Genomic DNA, 23345 nt, shown 5'->3' on the forward strand with positions numbered 1-23345 from the left:
AGCTTGACCCTGAGATCATGACCTGAGCTGAGATCACGTTGGACACTTCACTGACTGAGCCACCTAGGTGCCCCAGCTCTTTTTTGATAGTAAGTTTTGTAATGCTCTTTGACATTTGTTAACTAAATGCAGGCATGACTTTGATAAATATAAAAGTTTTTTTTTTAAGATTTTATTTATTAAAAAAAAAAAAAGATTTTATTTATTTATTTGAGAGAGAGAGAGAGAGAGAGAGAGCACAAATGGGGGCAGAGGGAGAGGGAGAAGCAGACTCCCCACTGTGCAGGGAGCCCAACATGGGGCTCGATCCCAGGACCATGGGAATGTCCATGACCCAAGCGGAAGGCAGATATTCAACAGACCGAGTCATCCAGGTGCCCTGATAAATATAAAAGTTAATAATTTTTAAAAGTAGGGGTGGGGTGCTTGGGTGCTCAGTTGGATAAGCCTGGGACTCTTGATTTCAGCTCAGGTCCTGATATGCCTTGTGATGGGCTCTGCCCTCGGCGAGGAGTTTGCTTGTCTTTCTGCCTCTACTCCCCCTACCTTCTCTCTCTTAAATAAATAAATAAATCTTTAAAAGTAGGGGAAGATAATAAAAAAACCCCATGGACACATTGTAAATGCTAAATTGCTATACAAATGTGAATATTTATTTAATTTAAAACTTCTAAGTGCCATGAGCTCCTACAGAAGAGTTGTGTAAAATACTAACTCAATGCAAATGCTTAACAAACCAGTACAAAAACAAAACAAAACAAACAAACAAAAAAACCAAACCCAGTACAGTTTAAATGCTTAGTAACTGAGAAGAATAAAAAGCACTAGAAATATACCCTGATCATCCAGCAATTCCACTCCTAGGTGTGTCTTCTGGTGAAACATTACATAGGTTTAAGGAGACATAGACAAGAGTTTTCACTGACTTGCAGAAATGGAAAATTGGAGACAGCTTAAATGTTCATCACTAAGGAAATGGATAAATAAAATGTGGCTAATTGGATGGAATGCTCAGGAATGAAACAGTGAATCGGATCTACATGTATCATGGATAGCTTTTGAAAACAATGATGAATGAAAAAAGCAGATTGCTGAGTGATATTTACAGTGTTACCTTTTCTGTAAATAAAGACAACATAAAGATATTTCTATGGATACATATATGTAGGTAAAAGTATAAATGTTTGCAGTGCTACCCACAAAATAGATAGTAATGGCCAGCACCGGGGTCAAGAAGACAGTGAGTTTGGGGGTGGAAGTCAAGGGGACTTTCTATTTTCTCTGTAATCTTCTCATTTATTTCTCATCCTTGTCCTCTTCCTCATCCATCTCCTTGGGCAATGTTCTTACTCTATGGTTAGTAATTTTAAAAAAACAAACCAGGGGACACCTGGGTGGCTCAGTGATTGAGCATCTCTGCCTTTGGCTCAGGGTGTGATCCTGGGGTCCTGGGATCAAGCCCCAATCAGGTTCCCAGCAGGAAGCCTGCTTGTCCCTCTGCCTGTGTCTCTGCCTCTTTCTCTCTGTGTCTCTCATGAATAAATAAATAAATAAAATCTTAAAAAAAAAAGAAACAGAACAACAAAACAGTACATATTTTAGAAGACTGAAGGTAGCCCTGAAAAACCTTATCCTGGGCTAATAATTTTATTTAACAAATATTTTATTTGTTTTTTAGAGAGCACAAGCAGGGGCAGACAGAAAGAGAAGCAAGCTCTGCTGAGCAGGGAGCTGGATCTGAGGGCCCCAAGATCATGACCGCAGTGGAAGACAGATGCTTAACCTACTGAGCCACCCAGGCATCCCCTGGGCTGATAATTTTAAAAGAAAACAATGATTATCTTCAGTTTCATTGGAGAAGTTTGTATCCTTTATGTCGTCAAAACAACGGCAACACTATTGCCTCAGTAGTTACAAGCAGTATGCATAACCTGCCCTAACAGGGTGGCTTCCCCTTACTGTTTGATACATCCTTTTACCTGCCTTACTTGGGGTTAATACCACATAGATAAAACTATGCACGCAAACAAAATAAACAGACTCTATATGTCACTGCAACGAATGTTGAAAAAAAAAAAAAGGTCATAGCTAAACCAATCCACGAAAACAATGCGAACAATGCAAATAACGTACAAGATTAGCATCACTACAGACCAGCAAAGCACTGGTAACTGCGACAGATGGAAAACACTCCCAACTAGCTGAGGCCCCTGTTGGGCTCCTAACTGCCTGTGGGGGACGAAGTCCAAGAGAAGAAATGCCTCTTTAGCTCAACTAAGGGTTCAAAGTCACAATCTCGGATCCCAAATGGGAGCATCTCGAGGTGGGACGCTTGCCTAAATAGCATCCCGTCTGGGAGGAACGTAATGCATTATTTCCTTTTTCTGTATTTTTCGAATTTCCGCTTTTAAAAAGAGGCTAGCCCGGGGCGTCAAAAGTCTAGCGTTTGAACTCTGCCACCAACGGACTTGAGTGCAATCACGTCTTCACCCCTGACGCTGGGCGCGAGCAGTTCGAAGCTCCGACGGACCGGCTAGAGCTCGAAGTCCCGCTGGGAGACGGATCGCGCCCGCCGCAGCTTCGCCCCAGAGGTGTTTTGGCCCTCTCCGGGCGCCGTCCGCGCAGCCTCCAGAAGCAAGCCTAAGCTCCGCCCCCTGCGCTCCGGACGGCGCGAAAACCCAATTGACAAGAACTCCGTCCGGAGCCCGCGGGTCCGCTCCGCGTTCGGCCTGCTCTGCCGGCCGGGGTCGAAGTCCCGGGCGCTCAGCCTGGGGCCCCCCCGCGTCGAGGCGCCCCCGCGCCGCCCGGCCGCGCCCCGGGCTCCTCGCAGCCCGCGCTTTCTTGCCGCCGTTTCCCGCGTCCGACTCGGCGGAGCTGGTGAGCTGGGCCCGGCCTCCGCGACCGCTCCGGCCGGGTGGGCGCGGGGCGGAGGGAGACGGCCCCCGCGGCCCGGCTGCTCCCTGTGCGGGAGCCGGCCGCCTCCATGGCCCCCGGGCTGAGGGGGCCCGGCCGCGCAGCGCCCTAGGAGCCGGCGTTCCGGGAAGCTGGGAGCATGGTGGGGGTCCTGGCCATGGCGGCGGCAGCTGCTCCCCCTCCGGTGAAGGACTACGAGGTTGAGGTGAGCTCGCGCGTCTCTGGCCGGAGGAGGTGGGTGGAGGGTGATCCCGACCCCGGGTCTGGGAGGGGAGAGGAGGGACCTGGCTGTGACCTTGCGTGCCACGACTGCTCGAGCCTGTCGCTTCCCGAGTGGCGAAGGGACCGACAGCCGTGGAGACCGGGAGACGTGTGCGGGCCCGCGAAGTCAGGGCTTCGACAGACACCGCGCGACCCCGTTCCCAGATCCTAAAAGTGTTGGCGGGACCTGGCGATTTGGACTCGTGAGATGTCTCAGAGGCCCCCAGGATCAAGTCTGGGCTCACCGTAAGGAATCAGAAATTTAGCTTGAAAAGAGTCTTGAAGTTCAACTCGTCTGTCTGTTCTCATGGCCCTAGAGCCTAAGCTACTGCGGTTAGGAGTCCCAGCAGGGAACGCTGCTATTCTTACGTATTCACCGAGTTTCAGTGAAATGCACTGAGCAGTCGGTGTGAGGATACTCCAATGCCGTGAAGTGCTGGAGTAGCATCTCAAGGTGATGGTTGCTATATTTTTACACCTTTTCGTCTCAAGCTAGCATTCTAACTGAAAGACGCATACAGGTGCCCTTGAAAGGAGCCAAGATGTACGTTCATTTATTTCACTGGGACTCTCTCTCTCTCTCTTTTTTTATCATTGAATAACTTTTGTCAACTTGCCAATTGTTATGCTGATACTTGTTTGCTAAATCAAGGCAGTTGCTCAGCTTTCCTGGGTGTGAAGGAGGACTTGATGGTACTTGAATTAGACAGTTCTTGATTTTTGTATGGTCAGTTTTTATCAAGCTTCCCTTACAGTTTCTCCTTTTGGTGCCCTGCTTATCTTATTTCATAATAATGATGCTTACCTTTTAGTATTGCAAGGGTAGGAGTCTTGTACACATTATTTTGCTTAATATCAACCCTGTCATGAGTTCTCATTATCTGTATGATCCATATGAATGGATGAGGGAAGAAGGTTAAAAAATAATAAAAGTGGGGCACCTGGGTGGCTCAGTCAGTGAAGCATCTGCCTTTGGCCCAGGTCATGATCCCAGGGCCCTGGGATTGAGCCCCAAGTTGGGCTCTCTGCTCAGTGGAGAGTCTGCTTCTTCTCCCTCTGCACCCCCATGCTCTCTCTCTCACATAAAAAAAATTTTTTAAAGTAATTAAAAGTAAGTTAAGTTAGAAAAATTAGAAAGTTTTTTTTTTCTTTATTTATGATAGTCACAGAGAGAGAGAGAGAGAGAGAGGCAGAGACACAGGCAGAGGGAGAAGCAGGCTCCATGCACCGGGAGCCTGACGTGGGATTCGATCCCGGGTCTCCAGGATCGCGCCCTGGGCCAAAGGCAGGCGCCAAACCACTGCGCCACTCAGGGATCCCGAAAAATTAGAAAGTTAAAGAGGGTGCCTGGGTGGCTCAGTTGTCCAAGTGTCTGGCTCTTTATTTTAAAGATTTTATTTATTCATCAGGAACACACACACACACCACACAGAGAGAGAGAGAGAGAGGCAGAGGGAGAAGCAGGTTCCATGCAGGGATCCTGATGTGGGACTCGATCCCGGGACTCCAGGATCAAGCCTTAAGCCAAAGGCAGGCGCTAAGCCACTGAGTCACCCAGGGATCCCTTAAGTGTCTATTCTTGAACTCAGCTGAGGTCTTGATCTCAGGGTTGTAAGTATAAGTCCTGTGTTGGGCTCCACACTATGGAGTCTACTTTAAAAACTTAAAAAAGTTGAGACACCTGGGTGGCTCAGCGATTGAGTGTCTGCCTTCAGCCCAGGGCGTGATCCTGGGGTCCCGGGATCGAGTCCCACATTGGGCTCCCTGCATGGAGCCTGCTTCTCTCTCTGCCTGTGTCTCTGCCTCTCTCTCTCTGCGTGTCTCTCGTGAATAAATTTTAAAAAATCTTTTGTTTTTAATTTTTATTTATTTATGATAGTCACACAGAGAGAGAGAGAGAAAGGCAGAGACATAGGCAGAGGGAGAAGCAGGTTCTATGCACGGGGAGCCCGCCGTGGGATTTGATCCCGGGTCTCCAGGATCGTGCCCTGGGCCAAAGGCAGGCGCCAAACTGCTGCGCCACCCAGGGATCTCAAATTTTAAAAAATCTTAAAAATCTTAAAAAAAAAAATACTTAAGTCAAAAGTAAATGCTTAAGGTACCATGCTAGTAGACGTCAGAGCCAGCACTTAAATTATATCTGCCTGACTCCAGAGCCTATGGTATCATGCCTTTGATACCATCTCAGGGTAATAATAATACTAATAGCTCATTAGCATTTTATTCTAATGCATTTACTATTTCATTTCAACATATAACATTTTAATCTCTAATTTATTTTGCCTCCTATTTATCCAGCTGGTTAGAAATTTGTCCCCCCCAACCACAAAAAAAAAAAGAAATTTGTCCCAATACCATTTATTAACTACTTACTTGCTCACTAACTTATTTGCTACTGCTCTCATATACCAAGTTCTTAAATATATACTTATTTCTTTTTCTGGTTTTCTAACCCATTCCATTATGTTGGCTACCTTATGCTTTTTCTTTTTTTTAAAGTAATTTTTACACTCAGTGTGGGCCTCAAATTCATAACCCTAAGATCAAGAGTCACATGCTCTCCTGACTGAGCTGGCCAGGTGCCTCCAGTATTTTGTTTTAAATTATGGTAGGGGGATCCCTGGGTGGCGCAGCGGTTTGGCGCCTGCCTTTGGCCCAGGGCGCGATCCTGGAGACCCAGGATCGAATCCCACGTCGGGCTCCCGGTGCATGGAGCCTGCTTCTCCCTCTGCCTGTGTCTCTGCCTCTCTCTCTCTCTCACTGTGTGCCTATCGTAAATAAATAAAAATTAAAAAATATATATAAAAAAAAATAAATAAATTATGGTAGGTTTTTTTTTTTTTTTTTTGATTTTTAAAAGATTTTATTTATTTATTCATGAGAGAGAGAGAGAGAGTCAGAGACACACAGAGGGAGAAGCAGGCTCCATGCAGGCAGCCCAATGTGGGACTCCATCCCGGGACTCCAGGATCACACCCTGGGCCGAAGGTGGCGCTAAACCGCTAGGCCACTGCTGAGCTACCAGGGCTGCCCGATTTCACATATTTTTATGCAGTGTATTTGTTACAAATGTTGTGGGGTGGGTGTTACGTGGGTATTACTACTCAAAGGTTGTAAACAGAGACCAACAGAAATGAACACCTTTGTGCATATGTGTAGTAGCCTTGAAACTTTTTATTGAAGCATATATAAAGTAAAATACACGAATTTTAAGTGTATGACTTGATGTGATATTGAGATTTGAATGTAGGTTTAATTTTAAAGCTCTTTTTTCCTAATATATCAGGTTCATTACCTAAGGGAGCCTTCCTTTTTTAAATAAATTTAGGTAAAATATTAGATCCATGTTTACAATTTATGTTTTGTGTTACTTTGCTTGAAATAAGTGCTTTTTTTTTTCCTCTTAAACTGATAGGCATGCAAAAAGCGAAGGAAAGATGATGAGAGATCTTCCTGCAAAACAATTACAAAATATTTATCACCAGTTGGGAAGACTGGAGAGAGTGTTTTCTCTCCACCAAAATCCAGCAATATTTTGGATTACTTTAGAAAGACTTCTCCCACAAGTGAAAAGACACAATCAGCAAAAGAGTGCAAGAAAAAGTCCTCGGCACCATTGTCTGCTGACAGTGGCAAAGACTGTAAAACACCTTTGGAAATGTTCTCAAACATAGAATTTAAGAAGAGAGGAAAGAGAGTTAATTTATCTCATCAACTAAATAATGTTAAAACTGAAAATGAATCTCCGGTTAAAATTAGTAGTGATGATAGCAAAGAAGACTCTAGTCTAAATAATGATTTTGTAGAAAGTAGTACTTCTGCTTTACTCTACAAGAAACTTGCACAAAGTATTCAAGATATCAAAAAGCAGTCAAGTACTATGACCTCCATAAAAAGCTCTAAGAAAGTGAATCCTAAACAAGGAATCACAAAAAATGATTGCAAAAAAATGAGAAAAAGGAAGCACAGAGATATAATAGATCTATCTGAAAGCTTACCATTGGCAGAGGAACTAAATCTTCAAAAAGATGGTAAAGATGGGAAACAGATCTTGCCTTCCCTAACTAATGAGATCAAGAGTACTGCAAATGATGCAGACTCTAGAGGTGATATAACTAAAACAGCCCACTTAAATGATAATACAATTACGGTCTCATATGAGGAATTTCTAAAAAGTCACAAGGAAAATACAGTAGAACACATACCAGACTCTACAGTGTCAATTTGTATTCCTTCTGAAACTGTTGAAGAGATGGTCAAAAGTGGTTGTATAAGTGACCCAGAAACCTGTGAAATTTCCCAACATGTACGCTATAAGACAGTTACTGTTCTTGCACAGGTTCATCCTGTTCCCCCCAGAAAGACAAGGAAAATACCCTCAATTTTCTTGAAACAAAAGCAGTTGGAAATGGAAAATAGCCTGTCCGATCCTGAGAGTGAACAGACTGTTCAGAAAAGAAAATCTAATGTTGTTATACAGGAAGAAGAATTAGAATTGGCGGTGTTGGAAACTGGAAATTCTGAAGCTGTGAAACCAAAATGCACTCTAGAGGAAAGACAGCAGTTTATGAAAGCATTTAGACAGCCAGCATCAGATGTGCTTAAAAATGGAGTCAGAAAGTCTTCTGATAAGCAGAAAGAGCTCAATGAAAAATCTGTAAATGAGGAAGGAAGAGACAATAATTCTAAAAAAATCATGGAAAATCCTAATATTCAGGTGGTTTCAAATTCACAGTCACACACTGATAAAGGAAGTTTTCCTAAGGAGAAAAATAAAAAGCTGAAGAAAAGGGGTAAGAAAATGTTGGATACTAGTACTACTCCAGGTGAAAATAGACAGGGAAATACTCAGAAGAAAGCAACAACTTTTTCCTTAAAAGATAAACAGAATCAAAATAGGCTTAGAATGAGTTTAAGACAAAAGAAAACAGAAATTTTCAAAAACAGTACATTATTGAACTGTGAAAGTCTTACTTACAAAGATTTAGCAAATGATGACCATCTAAAGATTTCCTCTCTGTGTAACAAGAAGTCTTCAAGAAAAACCAGCATACCAGTTAAGGATATGGTTATACATTCTGAAGTTGAAGCTGAAGACAGTTTGGTAAATGTTTCCACACCCAAGTCAACCAGAAGATCTGTAAGAACCAGCAGTACACCTACAGCAATAGTCATTAGTGGTACTGATTTTGAAGATGGTAGTCCAGCAAAGACCTCCACTCCAAAAGCAGCCAACTTACCAGAAAAGCATAGCTTATATACAGCAGAATTAATAACAGTACCATCTGACTCAGAGAGCCCTATTAGGTAAAGTTTTGTTTTTGTTCTGAAGTTCTCAGTATCTGCATACATTATTAGCTGGGAAAGAAAATACCTAAAGCACTGGAGAGTATTATTTTTTCTAGAACACAGCAGATTTAGAAGAAACAAAACAGTTTAAAAAATGCTGTTTATTTTCCACATTTAATTTAAAGTCAAGCATGATTTCAGAAGAAATCTGGATGTATTTTACATGATTTCAAACCATTATAACAGTTACTAATTCCCTAGGGAAATATTTTTCAAATAGGAATTTTGTGCATCTAACAAACTTAAGATTAAAAATAAGTCAGAGTTTTATTTCTTGGGTAAACTGAGCCATGTACTATGAGGTATATACTTTCATGCTGGTTTTGGCCAGTGGAAGAATGATCTTAGGAGGTAATTTTCTGTAAAGTTTATGATTTCTAAAAGGAAACATTTTATATTTTCTAAGAGTTTAGCTTTGAGTTTGGCTTACTTTTCATTAGTAGTTTGAAACTAATAAGGAGTATTTTTGTTTTTAAGAAATGTCCAGAAATTTGAGCCCTAGTTGGTTCTTTTCTGTATTTAATTGAAATTCTGACACATAATCATGAGAATGTTTCCGAAAATCTTTTTTCCCCCCCAGAATGAAATTCACCAGAATTAGTACTCCCAAAAAATCTAAGAGAAAATCTAAGAAAAGATGTGAGAAATCTGAAGCAACTGATGGAGATTTTACTTCCCAGACTAGAAAGGTAATTGAAATATTAGAGGATCCTGTAAGTGGTATTCTGTTTCCTAAAATAACTACTAGTAGAAGTAATATGCTCAAAGAAGAGTCACATATTTTATAGATTGGTTTTGTTGACTACAGCTGCATATTATTATTCACTATTTTTCTATTCCTTTGGCTAGTTTATTAAGCAGTCAGCATATCTTATTGTGAGATGAAAATGGTTGATAAGGACAGTATAATTAGAAAAACTTAAAAAAAAAAAAACAAAAAAAAAAAAAAGAAAAACTTTTCTTGGAGTGCCAAGTGTCTAACCCTTAGCTTAGCTCAGGTCATGATCTCAGTATTATGATATTGAGCCTTGAGTCAGGCTCTGAGTCCTGAGCCTGCTTGTCTCTCTCTTCCTGCCCATCCCTGCACTTGTGCACTCTTTCACCCCCTCTCTCATTCTGTTTCTCTAAAATAAATAAATAAAATCTTTAAAAAGTTTTCTTGGTAGAAATTACATCTAATAATTTACCTTAAGACTGCTTATAAAAAAAAAAAAAAGACTGCTTATAGGTTGTGATTGAGTTTTTGTTTATTTCTTTTTTTTTTTTTTTTTTAATTTTTATTTATTTATGATAGTCACACAGAGAGAGAGAGAGAGAGGTAGAGACACAGGCAGAGGGAGAAGCAGGCTCCATGCACCAGGAGCCCGACATGGGACTTGATCCCGGGTCTCCAGGATCACGCCCTGGGCCAAAGGCAGGTGCTAAACCGCTGTGCCACCCAGGGATCCCGAGTTTTTGTTTATTTCTATAGATCAAAGGCCAAAAAGTAGAGTCTGTAACTCTGGTACAGGTCTAAGAACCCTGGTACTGTTGACATTTTGGCTGGATAATTCTTTGTTTCAGGGGACTGCTTGCGTATTGTAGGATGTTTAACAATAATCCAGGCCTCTACCCATGAGATGCCAGTAGTTCTTCAGCTACCCTGGTTATGACAACCACACAATGTCACCACACATTACAAATATCCCCGAGAAGGAAACAAATCCACCCCCTGCCCCATTGAAAACCATTTCCCTAAAGGAAAAGGTAGGATATTTAAGAATAATTTAGCTGCTTTTACAGACTAATCTGCTTATTTCTACCATGAGAGGATTGGATTCTCTTTAGGGTAAGTAGGTACAGGTATGTGTGTGTTGAAAAGCTCCCAAGGTGATTGTGACATAATCCTTGGGTGAATACCACTGCTACAGAAGATTGGTGTCTCTTTTGTTGTTATTTAACAGCTGTCATGTTTTTTGACTGCTTATCAAATTCCAGGCACTAGGCTTAGTACTCATCATTAATCTCATAAAGTAAATATTTAACCCTTTTTTGAAGTACAGTGGAGCCAAAAGAAGTGAGAACATTTTTAAGAGTAGTTGAAGTGGTATACAGTGCAATCCAAGCTGGGTGGATGGAGTAGAGACTGACAAACAGGGAGAAGATAGTAAGTGCTATCAAGAGACAAGTTTCTGATGTAGTCAGGAGTAACCAAGTAAGGCTGGGAGAATGAATGGCTAGGTCAGAAATTAGGATGTTGGAAATGACTATTTTTGAGGTGATAGGATTATGGTTGGTTTTAATTTTCTTTATTTTTCTGTTTTCCGTTTATTTTTTTTTAAGATTTTTATTTATTTAATTCATGAGAGACACAGAGGCAGAGATACAGGCAGAGGGGAGAAGCAGGCTTCCCACAGGGAGCCTGATGTGGGACTCGATCCCAGGACCCTGGGATCACCACCTGAGCCGAAGGCAGACACTCAACCACTGAGCCACCCAGGTGCCCCTGTTTTCTGTTTTATTTCATAAACATGAACTTTTAAAGACTTTTATCAGAGAAAAATAACTGGGACACCTGGGTGGCTCAGTCAGTTAAGCATCCAACTCTTGGTTTCTGCTCAGGTCATGATCTCAGGGTTGAGAGATTAAGCCCCAGGTGGGGCTCTGTGCTAAGTGAAGTCAGCTGGAAATTCTCTCTCTCCTTCCCCCCCCACCTCAAATAAATAAATAAATAAAGCCTTTTTTAAAAAAGAAAAAAATAACTTAAAAAAGACTTTAAGCAATAGCAGGATTACTTGCCAAAATGCTTATGTGTGTTTTTTTCCCTCCACACATTCATTAAAACATCTTTTTGTGTAACAGTTTGTTTCAGTAGTTGAGTTGTTAATTTAAATTTAGGAAAATTATTATTTTTTTTTTAAATTTTTATTTATTTATGATAGTCACACAGAGAGAGAGAGAGGCAGGCTCCATGCACCGGGAGCCCGACGTGGGATTCGATCCCGGGTCTCTAGGATCGCGCCCTGGGCCAAAGGCAGGTGCTAAACCGCTGCGCCACCCAGGGATCCCAGGAAAATTATTTTGAATATGAATTTATAAGGTTTCATCAGGCTGCCAAAAATTTTGGTAGCAGAACAACAGAAATCTATTGCTGTACTGTACAGAAGTAAATCTTTGTTTTCCTAACCTTACATGTATTTTGAATATCCATCCCTGCGCTTTTCTATGGTTTTTTAAAAACTTCTTAAGGTTTTAAAAAGCAGCAAGCACTTGTATAAAATTAAAGGTGAAAATGTTTCATTTCCTACTCTGGGAGTAACCCACTTTTTTTTTTTTTTTTTTAAGATTTTATTTATGTATTTGAGAGAGAGAGAGAGAGAGCAGGGGGAGGAGGAGAGGGACAAGCACAAACTCCAAGCTGATTGCAGAGCCTGACTCAGGACTCGATCTCAGGACCCTGAGATCATGATCTGAGCTGAAATCAAGAGTCCAACGCTTAATCATCTGAGCCATCCAGGTGCCCCAAGGGGTAACCCAGTTTAATAGTTTTATGTTTATCCTTCTAGACTTTTTTTTTTTTTAAGATTTATTTATTTATTCATTCAGAGAGAGCGAAGAGAGAGGCAGAGACACAGGCAGAGGGAGAAGCAGGTTCCATGCAGGAAGCCCGATGCGGGACTCGATCCTGGATCTCCAGGATCACACCCCGGGCTGCAGGTGGCGCTAAACCGCTGCGCCACTGGGGCTGCCTCTAGACTTTTTTCTGATTAAACAGATATATGTCACTTTTAAAAGGGATCATATAATGTAAACTGTTCTGCAGCTTGCTTGCTGGTTTTTGGGGGCCCAGCGTGGAGCCCAGTGCAGGGCTTGAACTCAAAACCCAGAGATCAAGACGTGAGCTAAGATCAATAGTCAGACGCTTAACCTGCTGAGCCACCCAGGTGCCCCTGGATGTTTTTAACCTAAACAAAAAAGCCTGTAGAACTCAGAATATGGAAAGCACATTGTCCAGAAGATAATATTTAAATGCACAAAGTCACTTAGTACATCAATGACAAAGTCAATCGTAAAGGCTAGACTTTATTCTTGTCTAGTGTTGTTTTCCATGCTCAATACCTTTTCAGCCTTTCTCCAATGGATTCACCTTAAAGGCGACTAAAAGAAAGCTGCCATGAAGATGATGGGAAAATAACCAACAATTCTAATCCATACAGACATCTAATAACAGACATCTCTCTGGGTGTTTTCCACAAATGTAATTATATTTATCTGAATAAATTTCTAGTTAGAAATAAAGTCAAACCAAGTATAACTGGACACATTGTAATTTAACTTCCTTGCTAAGATTTGAGTAACTTTGTCTTTTATTTAATATGATTTGTGATTGTAGTTTTATATATATATATTTTTTTAATGGATTTTATTTTTTAGAACAATTTTAGGTTCACAGCAAAACTGAATGGAAGATACCAAGATTTTCCATATATCTCCTGTATCCACACTGCATAGCCTCCCACATTATTAATACCAGAATAATACATTTGTTACAATTGATAACCTGCATTAGCAGATCATTGTCACCCAGAGTCTGTAGTTTACATTAGGGTTCACTCTTAGTGTTATATATTCTCTGGGATTAGATGTATCGTGACGTGTATCCACCATTATAGTATCATATATATAGTATGATATCACTCTCTTAAAAATCCTCTATGCTTTGTTCATCCCTTTCTCCTCACTTTACTCCTGGCAGCCACTGACCTTTTTTACTCTCCAACGTTTTGCCTTTTAAAAAAATTTTTTGTTGCTAAATCTAAAATATTTGCCACTGACCTAAACTAATATTTCAAATTTTTGTTTAGGTAAGCAGTGCTTCAAAAAATCTATCAAAAGCAAAACAATTGGTTGAAAAAGCAAAAGCTTTACACATTAGTAGGTCAAAAGCTACTGAAGAAATAGTGACACCCTTGAGACGTTCATCTAGACATCAGACACTTCCTGAAAGGACAGAATTGTCAGAAACAGAAGTAAGTATTAAAAATATTAATTGGTATGAATTCTGTTCTATTCTGCTTGGAGTGGGAGAAGGAAGTCATTATAAAGTTATAGGGTAGATTTGTAAGATACCCTTGAGGTGGTAGAAAGAATATAATTTTCAGTTCTGTTTTAGAAGCTTTTGGCTCTTTGCCTACAGAATAGTCTGAATGCTTATCAAGTCATTCAAGATCCTTTATAGGCTGAATTAGCTCTTCCCTTTCCTCAAAATAACCCCCTTCCTCATATAGACAGTATTTGCTCTAGTCACACTAAATTATTCATTCCTCCCCAAATGGTGTAATTTTTTTACTTTTTTCCATTTTGTAGTCTCAGCTTGAAATGCACATTCCAAATATTCTTTTCTACATAAAGCATTGCTACTCAAACATTAAGTCCTACTAAATGCTAATACCTCCTCTTTTTTTTTTTAAAAACCAGCTTTATTATAAAGATATAAATCACATACCATACAATCCACTATTTAAAGTGTATAATTAATTTGCTTTTAATATATTTAGAGTTGTACATTCATTGCCACAATTTTAGAACATTTTATTACCTCAAAAAGAACCCTCATTCCTCTTAGCCGTCGCTTCCCAATCTTTCTTCCCCCAGTTGTAGCCAATCAATCTACTCCTACTCTGAACATTTCATATAAATGGTTACATACATACCATATATGGTCCTTTGTGTTTGGTTTCTTTCACTCATAATGTTCTCAAGGTTCATCCATGTTGTAGCATCAATATTTCATTTATTTTTATTTATTTTTTTCATTTATTTTTATTGCCAAATAATACCCCATTGTATGGATATATTACATTTTATTTACTGATTCATCAGTTCATGGAGATTTGGGTTGCTTCACTTTTTGGCTATTAATAATGACTCCTCTTGAAAGCTTTGCTGATGCCTACAAGACAGGTAGTTTCCTCCCCTATATATACTTCTATGGTTTTTTTTGTATTTTGGTTAGTATTGCTCTCACCATACTGTTTTATATGGAACTACCTACTTACAGATTAGCTCTCCCTTTTGTCCCATAAACCCTGGTATAACCTTGAAGCCAAGTCTTGTTTCATCTTTGTACTCCCAGTGCCTGACATATAGCAGGTGCTCGGTAGGCTGACAACATGAAAACATCAGACTTCATCTAATACATTTATAGGGTGTATGGCTCTCAAAGAATATAGCTAGAATTTTTATAGCTTGGTCATTTTGATTCTTTTATCTGGAATAAAGTCTTTTGGTTGCTTTTTTAAATTTTTTTATTATTTATTTATTTTTTTCAAAGATTCATTTATTTATGATAGACAGAGAGAGAGAGAGAGGCAGAGACACAGGAGGAGGGAGAAGCAGGCTCCTTGCGGGGAGCCTGACGTGGGACTCAATCCCGGGACTCCAGGATTGCCCCCTGGGCCAAAGGCAGGTGCTAAACCGCTGAGCCACCCAGGGATTCCCTGGTTGCTTTTTTTAAAAAGAAGACCCATGATCATAATAAATCTACTCTTCAGTATGTGAACCTATGTGATGTCACTTGGGTTGATGTCACTTATATGTTCCCCGTATCAGTCAGGTAATGTCTGATGGAGAGGTATTTGCAGCTACTAATGTCATTGTCTTACCTATGGCTACTAGCACCATAATCCTTTTGAAAAATTTTTTTTAAATTTTTTTTATTTATGATAGTCACGCAGAGAGAGAGAGGCAGAGACATAGGCAGAGGGAGAAGCAGGCTCCATGCACCGGGAGCCCGATGTTGGATTCGATCCCGGGTCCCCAGGATCGCGCCCTGGGCCAAAGGCAGGCACTAAACCGCTGCGCCACCCAGGGATCCCCCCTTTTTGAAATTTTAAAACATCAATTATATGACGTATTTTTAAAATGGTTTTCTTATTCTGTCCTAGGATTCTTTAATAATAATCGATTCAGATCATACTTCTTTAAAGCAACCTGAGAAAAATCAGAAGAAGCTTCAGTGTCTGAATGATGTGCTAGGAAAAAAACTAAACAAGATTCCTAAAAATGTACCTGGTAATCAAACTTGATAATGCTTATGATGAACATTAGAATGTTTCAGAGGGATTATATTGCTCTGAATGCTGTCATTTTAACTTAATTCCTTGTCTTATATGGTATAAACTTTATACTAAGTATTTTTATTTAATAAGTAAAATTATAGTGTAGAGTTTTATAAAGGTGATTTTGTACATTTAGGTTATCGAATTTCTATTTAGCCTCATTAAGTTAGAGGTTCCTATACCTGACAGACCATCAAAATCATCAGAATAAATTAAAAAGTTCTTAAATCTTTAGGTCCTTCCCTAGGCATATTGACTGAAAATCTCTTTAGGTGGATGTGGGAATCTGTAGTTAAAAAAAAAATTTCCAGGAAATTCTGATAATGATATTGGGAGACCAGATCATTATATAGAAATTTTTAAAATTAAAAAGTTTTTTTTAAGTTAAAAAAAGTAAAGAGTTATTTTTTTTAAGTTTAAGAAAGTAGAGCTATAATTTGAAAGTAGCTGGAGGTAAGTAGAGATGATAAACATTGGCACTAACCTAAGTATTTATTTTTCTAAGGGAAAATGAAAGTTGCTCCGTTATTTCTTACCAGAAAGACTCAGAAAACAGCTGATCCTGTTCTTGGTTTTGATGAAAGCAGGTCAGTCCAATACAAATTTTTAAATGCTGAAATATCTTACGGAATGTTTTTTGTATTTTTGCTTTACTTTGATGAGAAAGTGTGTACATTATCATTTGAGGCTTTAACAAGTTCATTTTTATTTTTATTTATTTTTTCAAAAGATTTTTATTTATTCACGAGAGACAGAGAGTGGCAGAGACATAGGCAGAGGGAGAAGCAGGTTCACCACAGGGAGCCCAATGTGGGACTCGATCCCTGACCTTGGGATCAGGCCCTGAGCCAAAGGTATACACAGTCAACCGCTGAGCCACCCAAGCATCTCTAACAAGTTCATTTTTAAAGGTGACAATATTGACAGTGCTGCAACTGCAACTTGAAGATCAGACATTTTGTGGCCATCTCTAGATGAAACAGTGGGAAAATAAACCAAAAGCACCAGAGAGCTGATTATGAACTTATTCAATAAATATTTAAATACCTGGTACGGGGGTGCCTGGCTGGCTCAGTGGAAAGAGTGTGAAACTCTTGATGTCAAGGTCATGAGTTTGAGCCCCACACTAGGAATAGAGATTATATTTAAAAATAAATAAAATAAAATCTTTAAATACATGCTATGTATGAAGCACTGTATTTGGTACAGGAATATTATGGAGAACAAAACAAGACACATTCTCTGTCCTCATGAGGTTTATACTCTGGAAGAAAGATAATCTATGATTAAACATCAGTTGGACCAACAAATGAAAAATTGCAGTTGTGCTAAGAAGGAGAGGTATCAAGTTCTTTTACGTTTCTATTAAGTGGATTTGGTCTGGTCAAGCAAGAAAGGCTTTGCTAAAGAAATGTCACCTGAACTGAAGTATTAGCAGGAGTTCATCAGGAGGAACAGTGTTTTAGCCAGAGGGAACAGTCTGCAGAGTCCCTGTAGCTGGAGAGAGCATGGAAAATAGTAAAGGTTGAAAGAATGCCAGTGTGGATTGAGCACAGAGAGCAGAAGTGAGAGGAATGTGGGATTAAGCTGGAGAGGTGGGTGCCAGTCCATGTAGCACCTTTAGACCATGTGAAAGAATTGTGTCATTATACCAAGGGCAATAAGAATTAGGTAATAGGAAGCGTCCATACTTAAACACAAGTATGAACATAACCATTTTGAATTTTGGAAAGTTTATTCTGACTACTGGATCAGTATGCTAGATTAAAATCCATAATGATTAATTATATCTGGGGGTTAGGGGTAGGAGAAAGGAAGGTGTAAAGATGATACTTAAGTTCTAGTATCCCGGGATCCCTGGGTGGCGCAGCGGTTTGGCGCCTGCCTTTGGCCCAGGGCGCGATCCTGGAGACCCGGGATCGAATCCCACATCAGGCTCCCGGTGCATGGAGCCTGCTTCTCCCTCCGCCTGTGTCTCTGCCTCTCTCTCTCTCTCTCTGTGACTATCATAAATAAATAAAAAATTAAAAAAAAAAAAATTTTTAAGTTCTAGTATCCCGATGCAAGTGGATGGCATGATGAAAGAAGACCAGGTTTGGCACATCATGGTTCAGGTTATTTTTTCCTTTTTCACTTTTATTGAGGTATAATTACATATTATTAAATGCACAAATCTTTTTTGTATTTAAGTACAATTGACATACAATATCCTGTTAGTTGATAGTGATTCAATATTTTTATACATTACAAAAAGATCCCCATAAGTCTAGTTACCATTTGTCATTGTATAGAAAGTTACTACCGTTGATTGATTATGCTCCCTATGCTGTACATTTCATCCCACAACTCAACTATTTTATGACTAGAAGTTTGTACCTGTTAATCCTCTTCCTCTGTTTTATCTGCCTCCACCCCTTCCCTATTCTGGTAGTCAACGCTTTGTTTCCTGTGTCATGAGTCCATTTCTGTTTTATTTGTTCGTTTTGTTAAATGCATAATCCTTAAACATAACAGTTTTGATAAGTACATTAAATCACATTTAACATATTTCTTTTACTCCTGAAAGGTTATTCTTTTTCTATTATTGTCCCTACCACAACAAAAAGTTACCACTATTCTGATTTCATCACAGTTGATTAGTTTGATTTCTGTTACCATGGATTTGTTTTGCCAGTATCTAATTGCTTTTGCTCAGTACACACACTTTTTAAAAATCAGCTTTATTCAGGTATAATGTACAATCTTATGTACACAATGTCAAGTAAATAGTTCAAGTTTTTTTTTTTTTTTTGAAAATTTTTTAAATTTATTTATTCATGAGAGACACAGAGAGAGAGAGAGAGAGAGAGAGGGGGGGGGGGGGGCAGAGACACAGGCAGAGGGAGAAGCAGGCTCCATGCAGGTAGCCTGACGTAGGACTCGATCCAAGGTCTCCAAGATCACACCCTGGGCTGAAGGCAGCGCTAAACAGGTGAGCCACCGGGCTGCGCATAGTTTGAGTTTTAACAAATGTACACATCTGTGTAATCATCATAACAATAGAGAACATTTTCTTCACACTCAAAAAAGTTCCTTTGTGCCTCTTTGCAGTTAATCCCTGCCCCCAGGTCCCAATCCTATGCAATTTCTGGTCTGTTTTCTGTTGATATAGATTGGTTTGCCTTTTCTAGAATTTCATAGAAATAAAATCATACAGGGTACACTTTTGTCTCTGGCTTCTTTCAGTCAATGTAATGTATCAGTAGCCTATTCTTCTTTATTGCTGAATAGTATTCCTTATATGAATATACCACAGTTTGTTTATCCATTCTTTTATTAATGGCCATTTGGGTTGTTTCCAATATTTGGCGATTATTAATTAGGCTGCTGTGAACATTCCATACACATGTGTAGACAGTGTTCTCATTTCTCTTGAGTAAATACCTAGAAATGGAATTGTTCTGTCACTGGGTAGGTATATGTTTAACAGTATACAAATCTGCCAAACTTTTCCCAAGTGGTGGTTCTATTTTCCACTCCCACTGGCAATATAGGAGAGTTCCAGTTGCTAACACTTGGCATTATCAGACTTTTTAAATTTTAGCCATTTTAATAGGTTTCTAGTGATATATTACTATTTTTTATTCTTTTACGTATTATTTTTAATCAATTATTTTTTTAATTTTTAAAAATTATTTATTCATGAGAGACACAGGGAGAAAGGCAGAGACATAGGCAGAGGAGAAGCAGGCTTCCCCCAGGGAGTGTGACGTGGGACTTGATCCCAGGACCCCACAATCACACCCTGAGCCAAAGGCAGACGCTCAACCACTGAGCCACCCAGGCATCCCAATTAGTTACATTTTAAACCTTGTTGAGGTATAATTTACATATAGTCACCTGTATTTAAAGTGTATAACTTACTTGGTGACCTTTGTCAGTTGTGTGAAAGCACCATCACTGCCATACAGATGCTGGTTTATTTCCATTGTCCTCTAGAAGACTCCTTATGCCCTTCTGCAGTTCTTCTAGTCCCAGCTCAGACAAGTGCCAATCTCTTTTTCTTTATGTTAATTTGCATTTTCCAGAAATCTTTATTAATGAAATCATATATACTTTTTTTTACCTGGCCTCTTTAAGTGTCCTGATTTTGAGATTTATTCATGTTATCAAACACAGTTGACTCCTGAACAACATGGCTTGAATTATGTAGGCCCGCTTACATGGATGTTTTACATTACGGTGCTGTAAAAATCTATTTTCCTTATGATTTTCTTAATATTTTTGTCTCTAGCTTTATTGTAAAGAATATAGCATGTAATACATACAACATAGACTATATGTTAATCACCTGTTAGTGTTAGTCACTAAGGCTTCCAGTCCACAATAAGCTTTTATCAGTAGGTAAGATTTTGGGGAGTCAAACATTACACATGCATTTTTGACTACACATGGGGTCGGCATTCATAACTCCCATATTGTTCAAGAGTCAATCAGTAGTTCATTATTATAATATTTTTGCTGAATAGTATTCCATTGTTTGGATATACCACTTTTTGTCTCCTCACCTGTTGGTGGACATTTGGGTTTCCAGTTTTAAGCTATTGTGAATAAAGATGTTGAAAACATTTGTGTAGAAGTCTGCTGGGATTTTGCTGATGATTGTATTAAATTGTGAGAGAATTGATTTAACAGTATTAAGTCTTCTGATCTAAGAACATGGCATGTATTTCTTTTTTTTTTTTTTTTTTTTTTTTTTAAATTTTTATTTATTTATGATAGTCACAGAGAGAGAGAGAGAGAGAGAGAGAGGCAGAGACACAGGCAGAGGGAGAAGCAGGCTCCATGCACTGGGAGCCTGATGTGGGATTCGATCCCGGGTCTCCAGGATCGCGCCCTGGGCCAAAGGCAGGCGCCAAACCGCTGCGCCACCCAGGGATCCCCCATGGCATGTATTTCTATTTGAGTTTTTATTTTTTTTTTTAATTTTTTTTTTTTTTTCTATTTGAGTTTTTAATTTCTTTCATCAGTGTTCTGCGGTTCAGTGTAGAGGTTTTATACATGTTGTGTTAAATTTATCTCTAGTTATTTCATGTATTTATTATTATTGTAAATGGTACTGTTTTCCAATTGCTGATTTCTAGTATATAGAAATAAAATTGATTTTTTTTTTAATCTGTAGATCCCACAGTCTACCATTTCACCTAATGCTATTATCTTAGATGCATTTGCTTTAGCCAGTAGAATTGCTTGAAGGAAGAAATTTGCTGGTTTTGGACTACTTAAATTTCTTAAAATTATTATGTTCCTTAATTGGTGCACTATGAAAGAATTTTAAAAATAATTGATGTTGAAATAACTTTAAGAAAAGTTACTAGAATACTATAAAGAACTCCATATCCCTTTACCAAGATTTTCCATTTCTGTGACTGTTTTTATTGAAGTGTGCAGACCATATGTGTTGTAGGATGACTCTCAACTCACCACTCAAAGATAGCCTCTGTTAACATTTTGGTGGATGTCCTTCAAATCATTTTTCTCTATGTATTTTTATGGAATTTCTTAAAACTGATAGTCCCTCATTATGAGACTCAAGTTCTACATTTCTGTCAGAATTACTACAGAAAACAGTGCTCTGCTCTTCTCCCTGCATCACATAAGGAGGTGTAGGTGACCTTACCTCACCACTGGTGATGCTGAGCTTGACCTGCTGGTCATGTTGACGTCTGCTAGATTTCTCCACCTTAAATTCACCCTTTCCTTGGAAACTGATTCATATTTGGGGAAAGATATTCTAAAATAATGTCAGTATCTTGTTCTTCAGCAGACCTCCAGTTACTAGCCTTAACATTGATGGTTTCCACTTGGATTAACCACACTGTGATCATTGTCAGATGGTGATGAGCTGTTGCTCATTGTCCTTGGTTGTTTTTTTTTTTTTCCCTTGGTCGTTCTTTTTCTATTTGTTGGCTGCTATGAGAAAGTGCTTTTACATCTCTCATTTACATATTTATTCATGGTTTCCTATTTTTTTCATGGAGTTTTAATCCATCAATTTTTATTTTGATATTTAGATTATTTCTAATTAGCTAGTAGGAAGTTTTCAGCATGGTTTCTGTGTCCCTTTGACACATCCCTGTCATTTATTTGGCATTCCTTACTTTGTGGAACAGGAAGATGTTCCAGGTTCATCTTTGATATGCCCTGCCCCAGCTCTGTAAATAGCCTTTTTTCCACAGAGTCTTGGTTCTTTTTATTGTAGGATGGTATTTAGAAGCCAAGATCTAAGTGCTTATTTTACTCATTGCTCCTGAGGTATCAGAGCTTCTGGGCTTCTTAGCAGATAAAGCTAGGAAATATGCACACACACAAATATATGCATACACATATACACACACATCCAAACTATTTATAATTGCATATAATACATATTGTATCACATATATATAACGTGTATATTTTACAGCACTACCTTGTACCCTTCTCGTGAAAGTTTACCTTCTGCTATAGGCAGGTACTCTTTTTTTTTTTTTTTTTTTTTTAATATTTTAAGTACTTTACACCCAACATGGGGCTCAAGCTTACAACCCTGAGATCAAGAGTTGCATACTCTACCAACTGAGCCAGCCATGTACCCTGGGCACATACTCATTTAGCTACCACTTCACCCATCTTTTCCTCCATCCCTCCAACTAACACTAAAAAAAGGTATACCTCCACTTTTCTAAGATTAATTCCTCCACACTGGCTTTGGATCTCATCTTTCCCTCATTTCTCTCAAATAGTAAAGGAAAAGAGAAATGGAAGTTCTTGTTGCCTCTTTAATTACTGATCCAAATTTCTGTTTGTAGAGAATATGACAGTTCTCATTCTGTATGTAACAAGCTAGGAAGGGCAGATAAGCTGTGATACCAGTCTCTCCACTCCACTATTCCAGCATCCCATCCTCCTCTACCCCCTCTTTTCCCTCCCGGGGAAGTCAAGACTCTTACATTTAGCAAGATGGAGATAACCCAGGTAAAACCCAGGTGTCAGTAATAAAGGCCCTAATGTTCTCGCTTATTATTTGGGAAACATTACCTTAGAAATTCCTATATTAACTTTTTGAAATATAACACATTGTTTTCAGATTATAATATAAAGGCTTGCTTCTTAAAAAAGAAGACAGAAGACACAGGGAAAAAACTCACCATTCAAAGATAGCTTCTCTTAACATTTTGGTGGATGTCCTTCAAATCATTTTTCTCTATGTATTTTTACGTAATTTCTTAAAACTGATAGACTTTTTATGATAAGCAAAAATGAATTTGACCAGCTAACATCTCAAGTAGTTGATTTTTATCAAATTAAAAAGTGTTCTATGGTTTATTTTTTTAAGTGTTTATAACCTTAGGTTTCCTTTTTCCCATCGTTTTCTTAAAAGTCAAGATACATGTGAAAAATCTCAGGATTGCGATGTGCAGTTTAAAGCAAAGCGTGACTTTCTAATGAGTGGTTTGCCAGAATTGCTGAAACGACAGATTGCAAAGAAAGCTGCTGCATTAGATGTGTACAATGCAGTGAGTACCAGTTTCCAGAGAGTTGTCCACGTACAACAAAAAGATGATGGTGAGTTTGTTATAATGAAATATTTTTAAATGATAGAAGGAATGTGAAACTGTAAGTTGACTTAAAATGAGGCAAAGGTTTAAAGATAATTCTTAAAGGGATTTTTAGTGGGAACTTGAAGAATGTGTTTCATTC

The 23345-nt window shown here is 39.0% G+C and overlaps 1 protein-coding gene across 1 annotated transcript in view; it reads left to right on the plus strand.

The window, feature by feature from the left end:
- The first annotated feature begins 1760 nt into the window (after positions 1-1760).
- ATAD5 (ATPase family AAA domain containing 5) overlaps positions 1761-23345 on the plus strand; it is a 52758-nt gene continuing 31173 nt past the window's right edge. The window contains exons 1-7 of the mRNA XM_041725966.1: positions 1761-3118; positions 6590-8481; positions 9104-9212; positions 13368-13532; positions 15450-15576; positions 16129-16210; positions 23026-23210. Coding sequence (XP_041581900.1) covers positions 3053-3118; positions 6590-8481; positions 9104-9212; positions 13368-13532; positions 15450-15576; positions 16129-16210; positions 23026-23210 — 2626 coding nt within the window. The 5' untranslated portion in view covers positions 1761-3052. The remainder of the gene's footprint in view (positions 3119-6589; positions 8482-9103; positions 9213-13367; positions 13533-15449; positions 15577-16128; positions 16211-23025; positions 23211-23345) is intronic.

The sequence above is a fragment of the Vulpes lagopus genome, chromosome 12 (genome assembly GCF_018345385.1).
Source record: "Vulpes lagopus strain Blue_001 chromosome 12, ASM1834538v1, whole genome shotgun sequence".
Taxonomy (NCBI): domain Eukaryota; kingdom Metazoa; phylum Chordata; class Mammalia; order Carnivora; family Canidae; genus Vulpes; species Vulpes lagopus.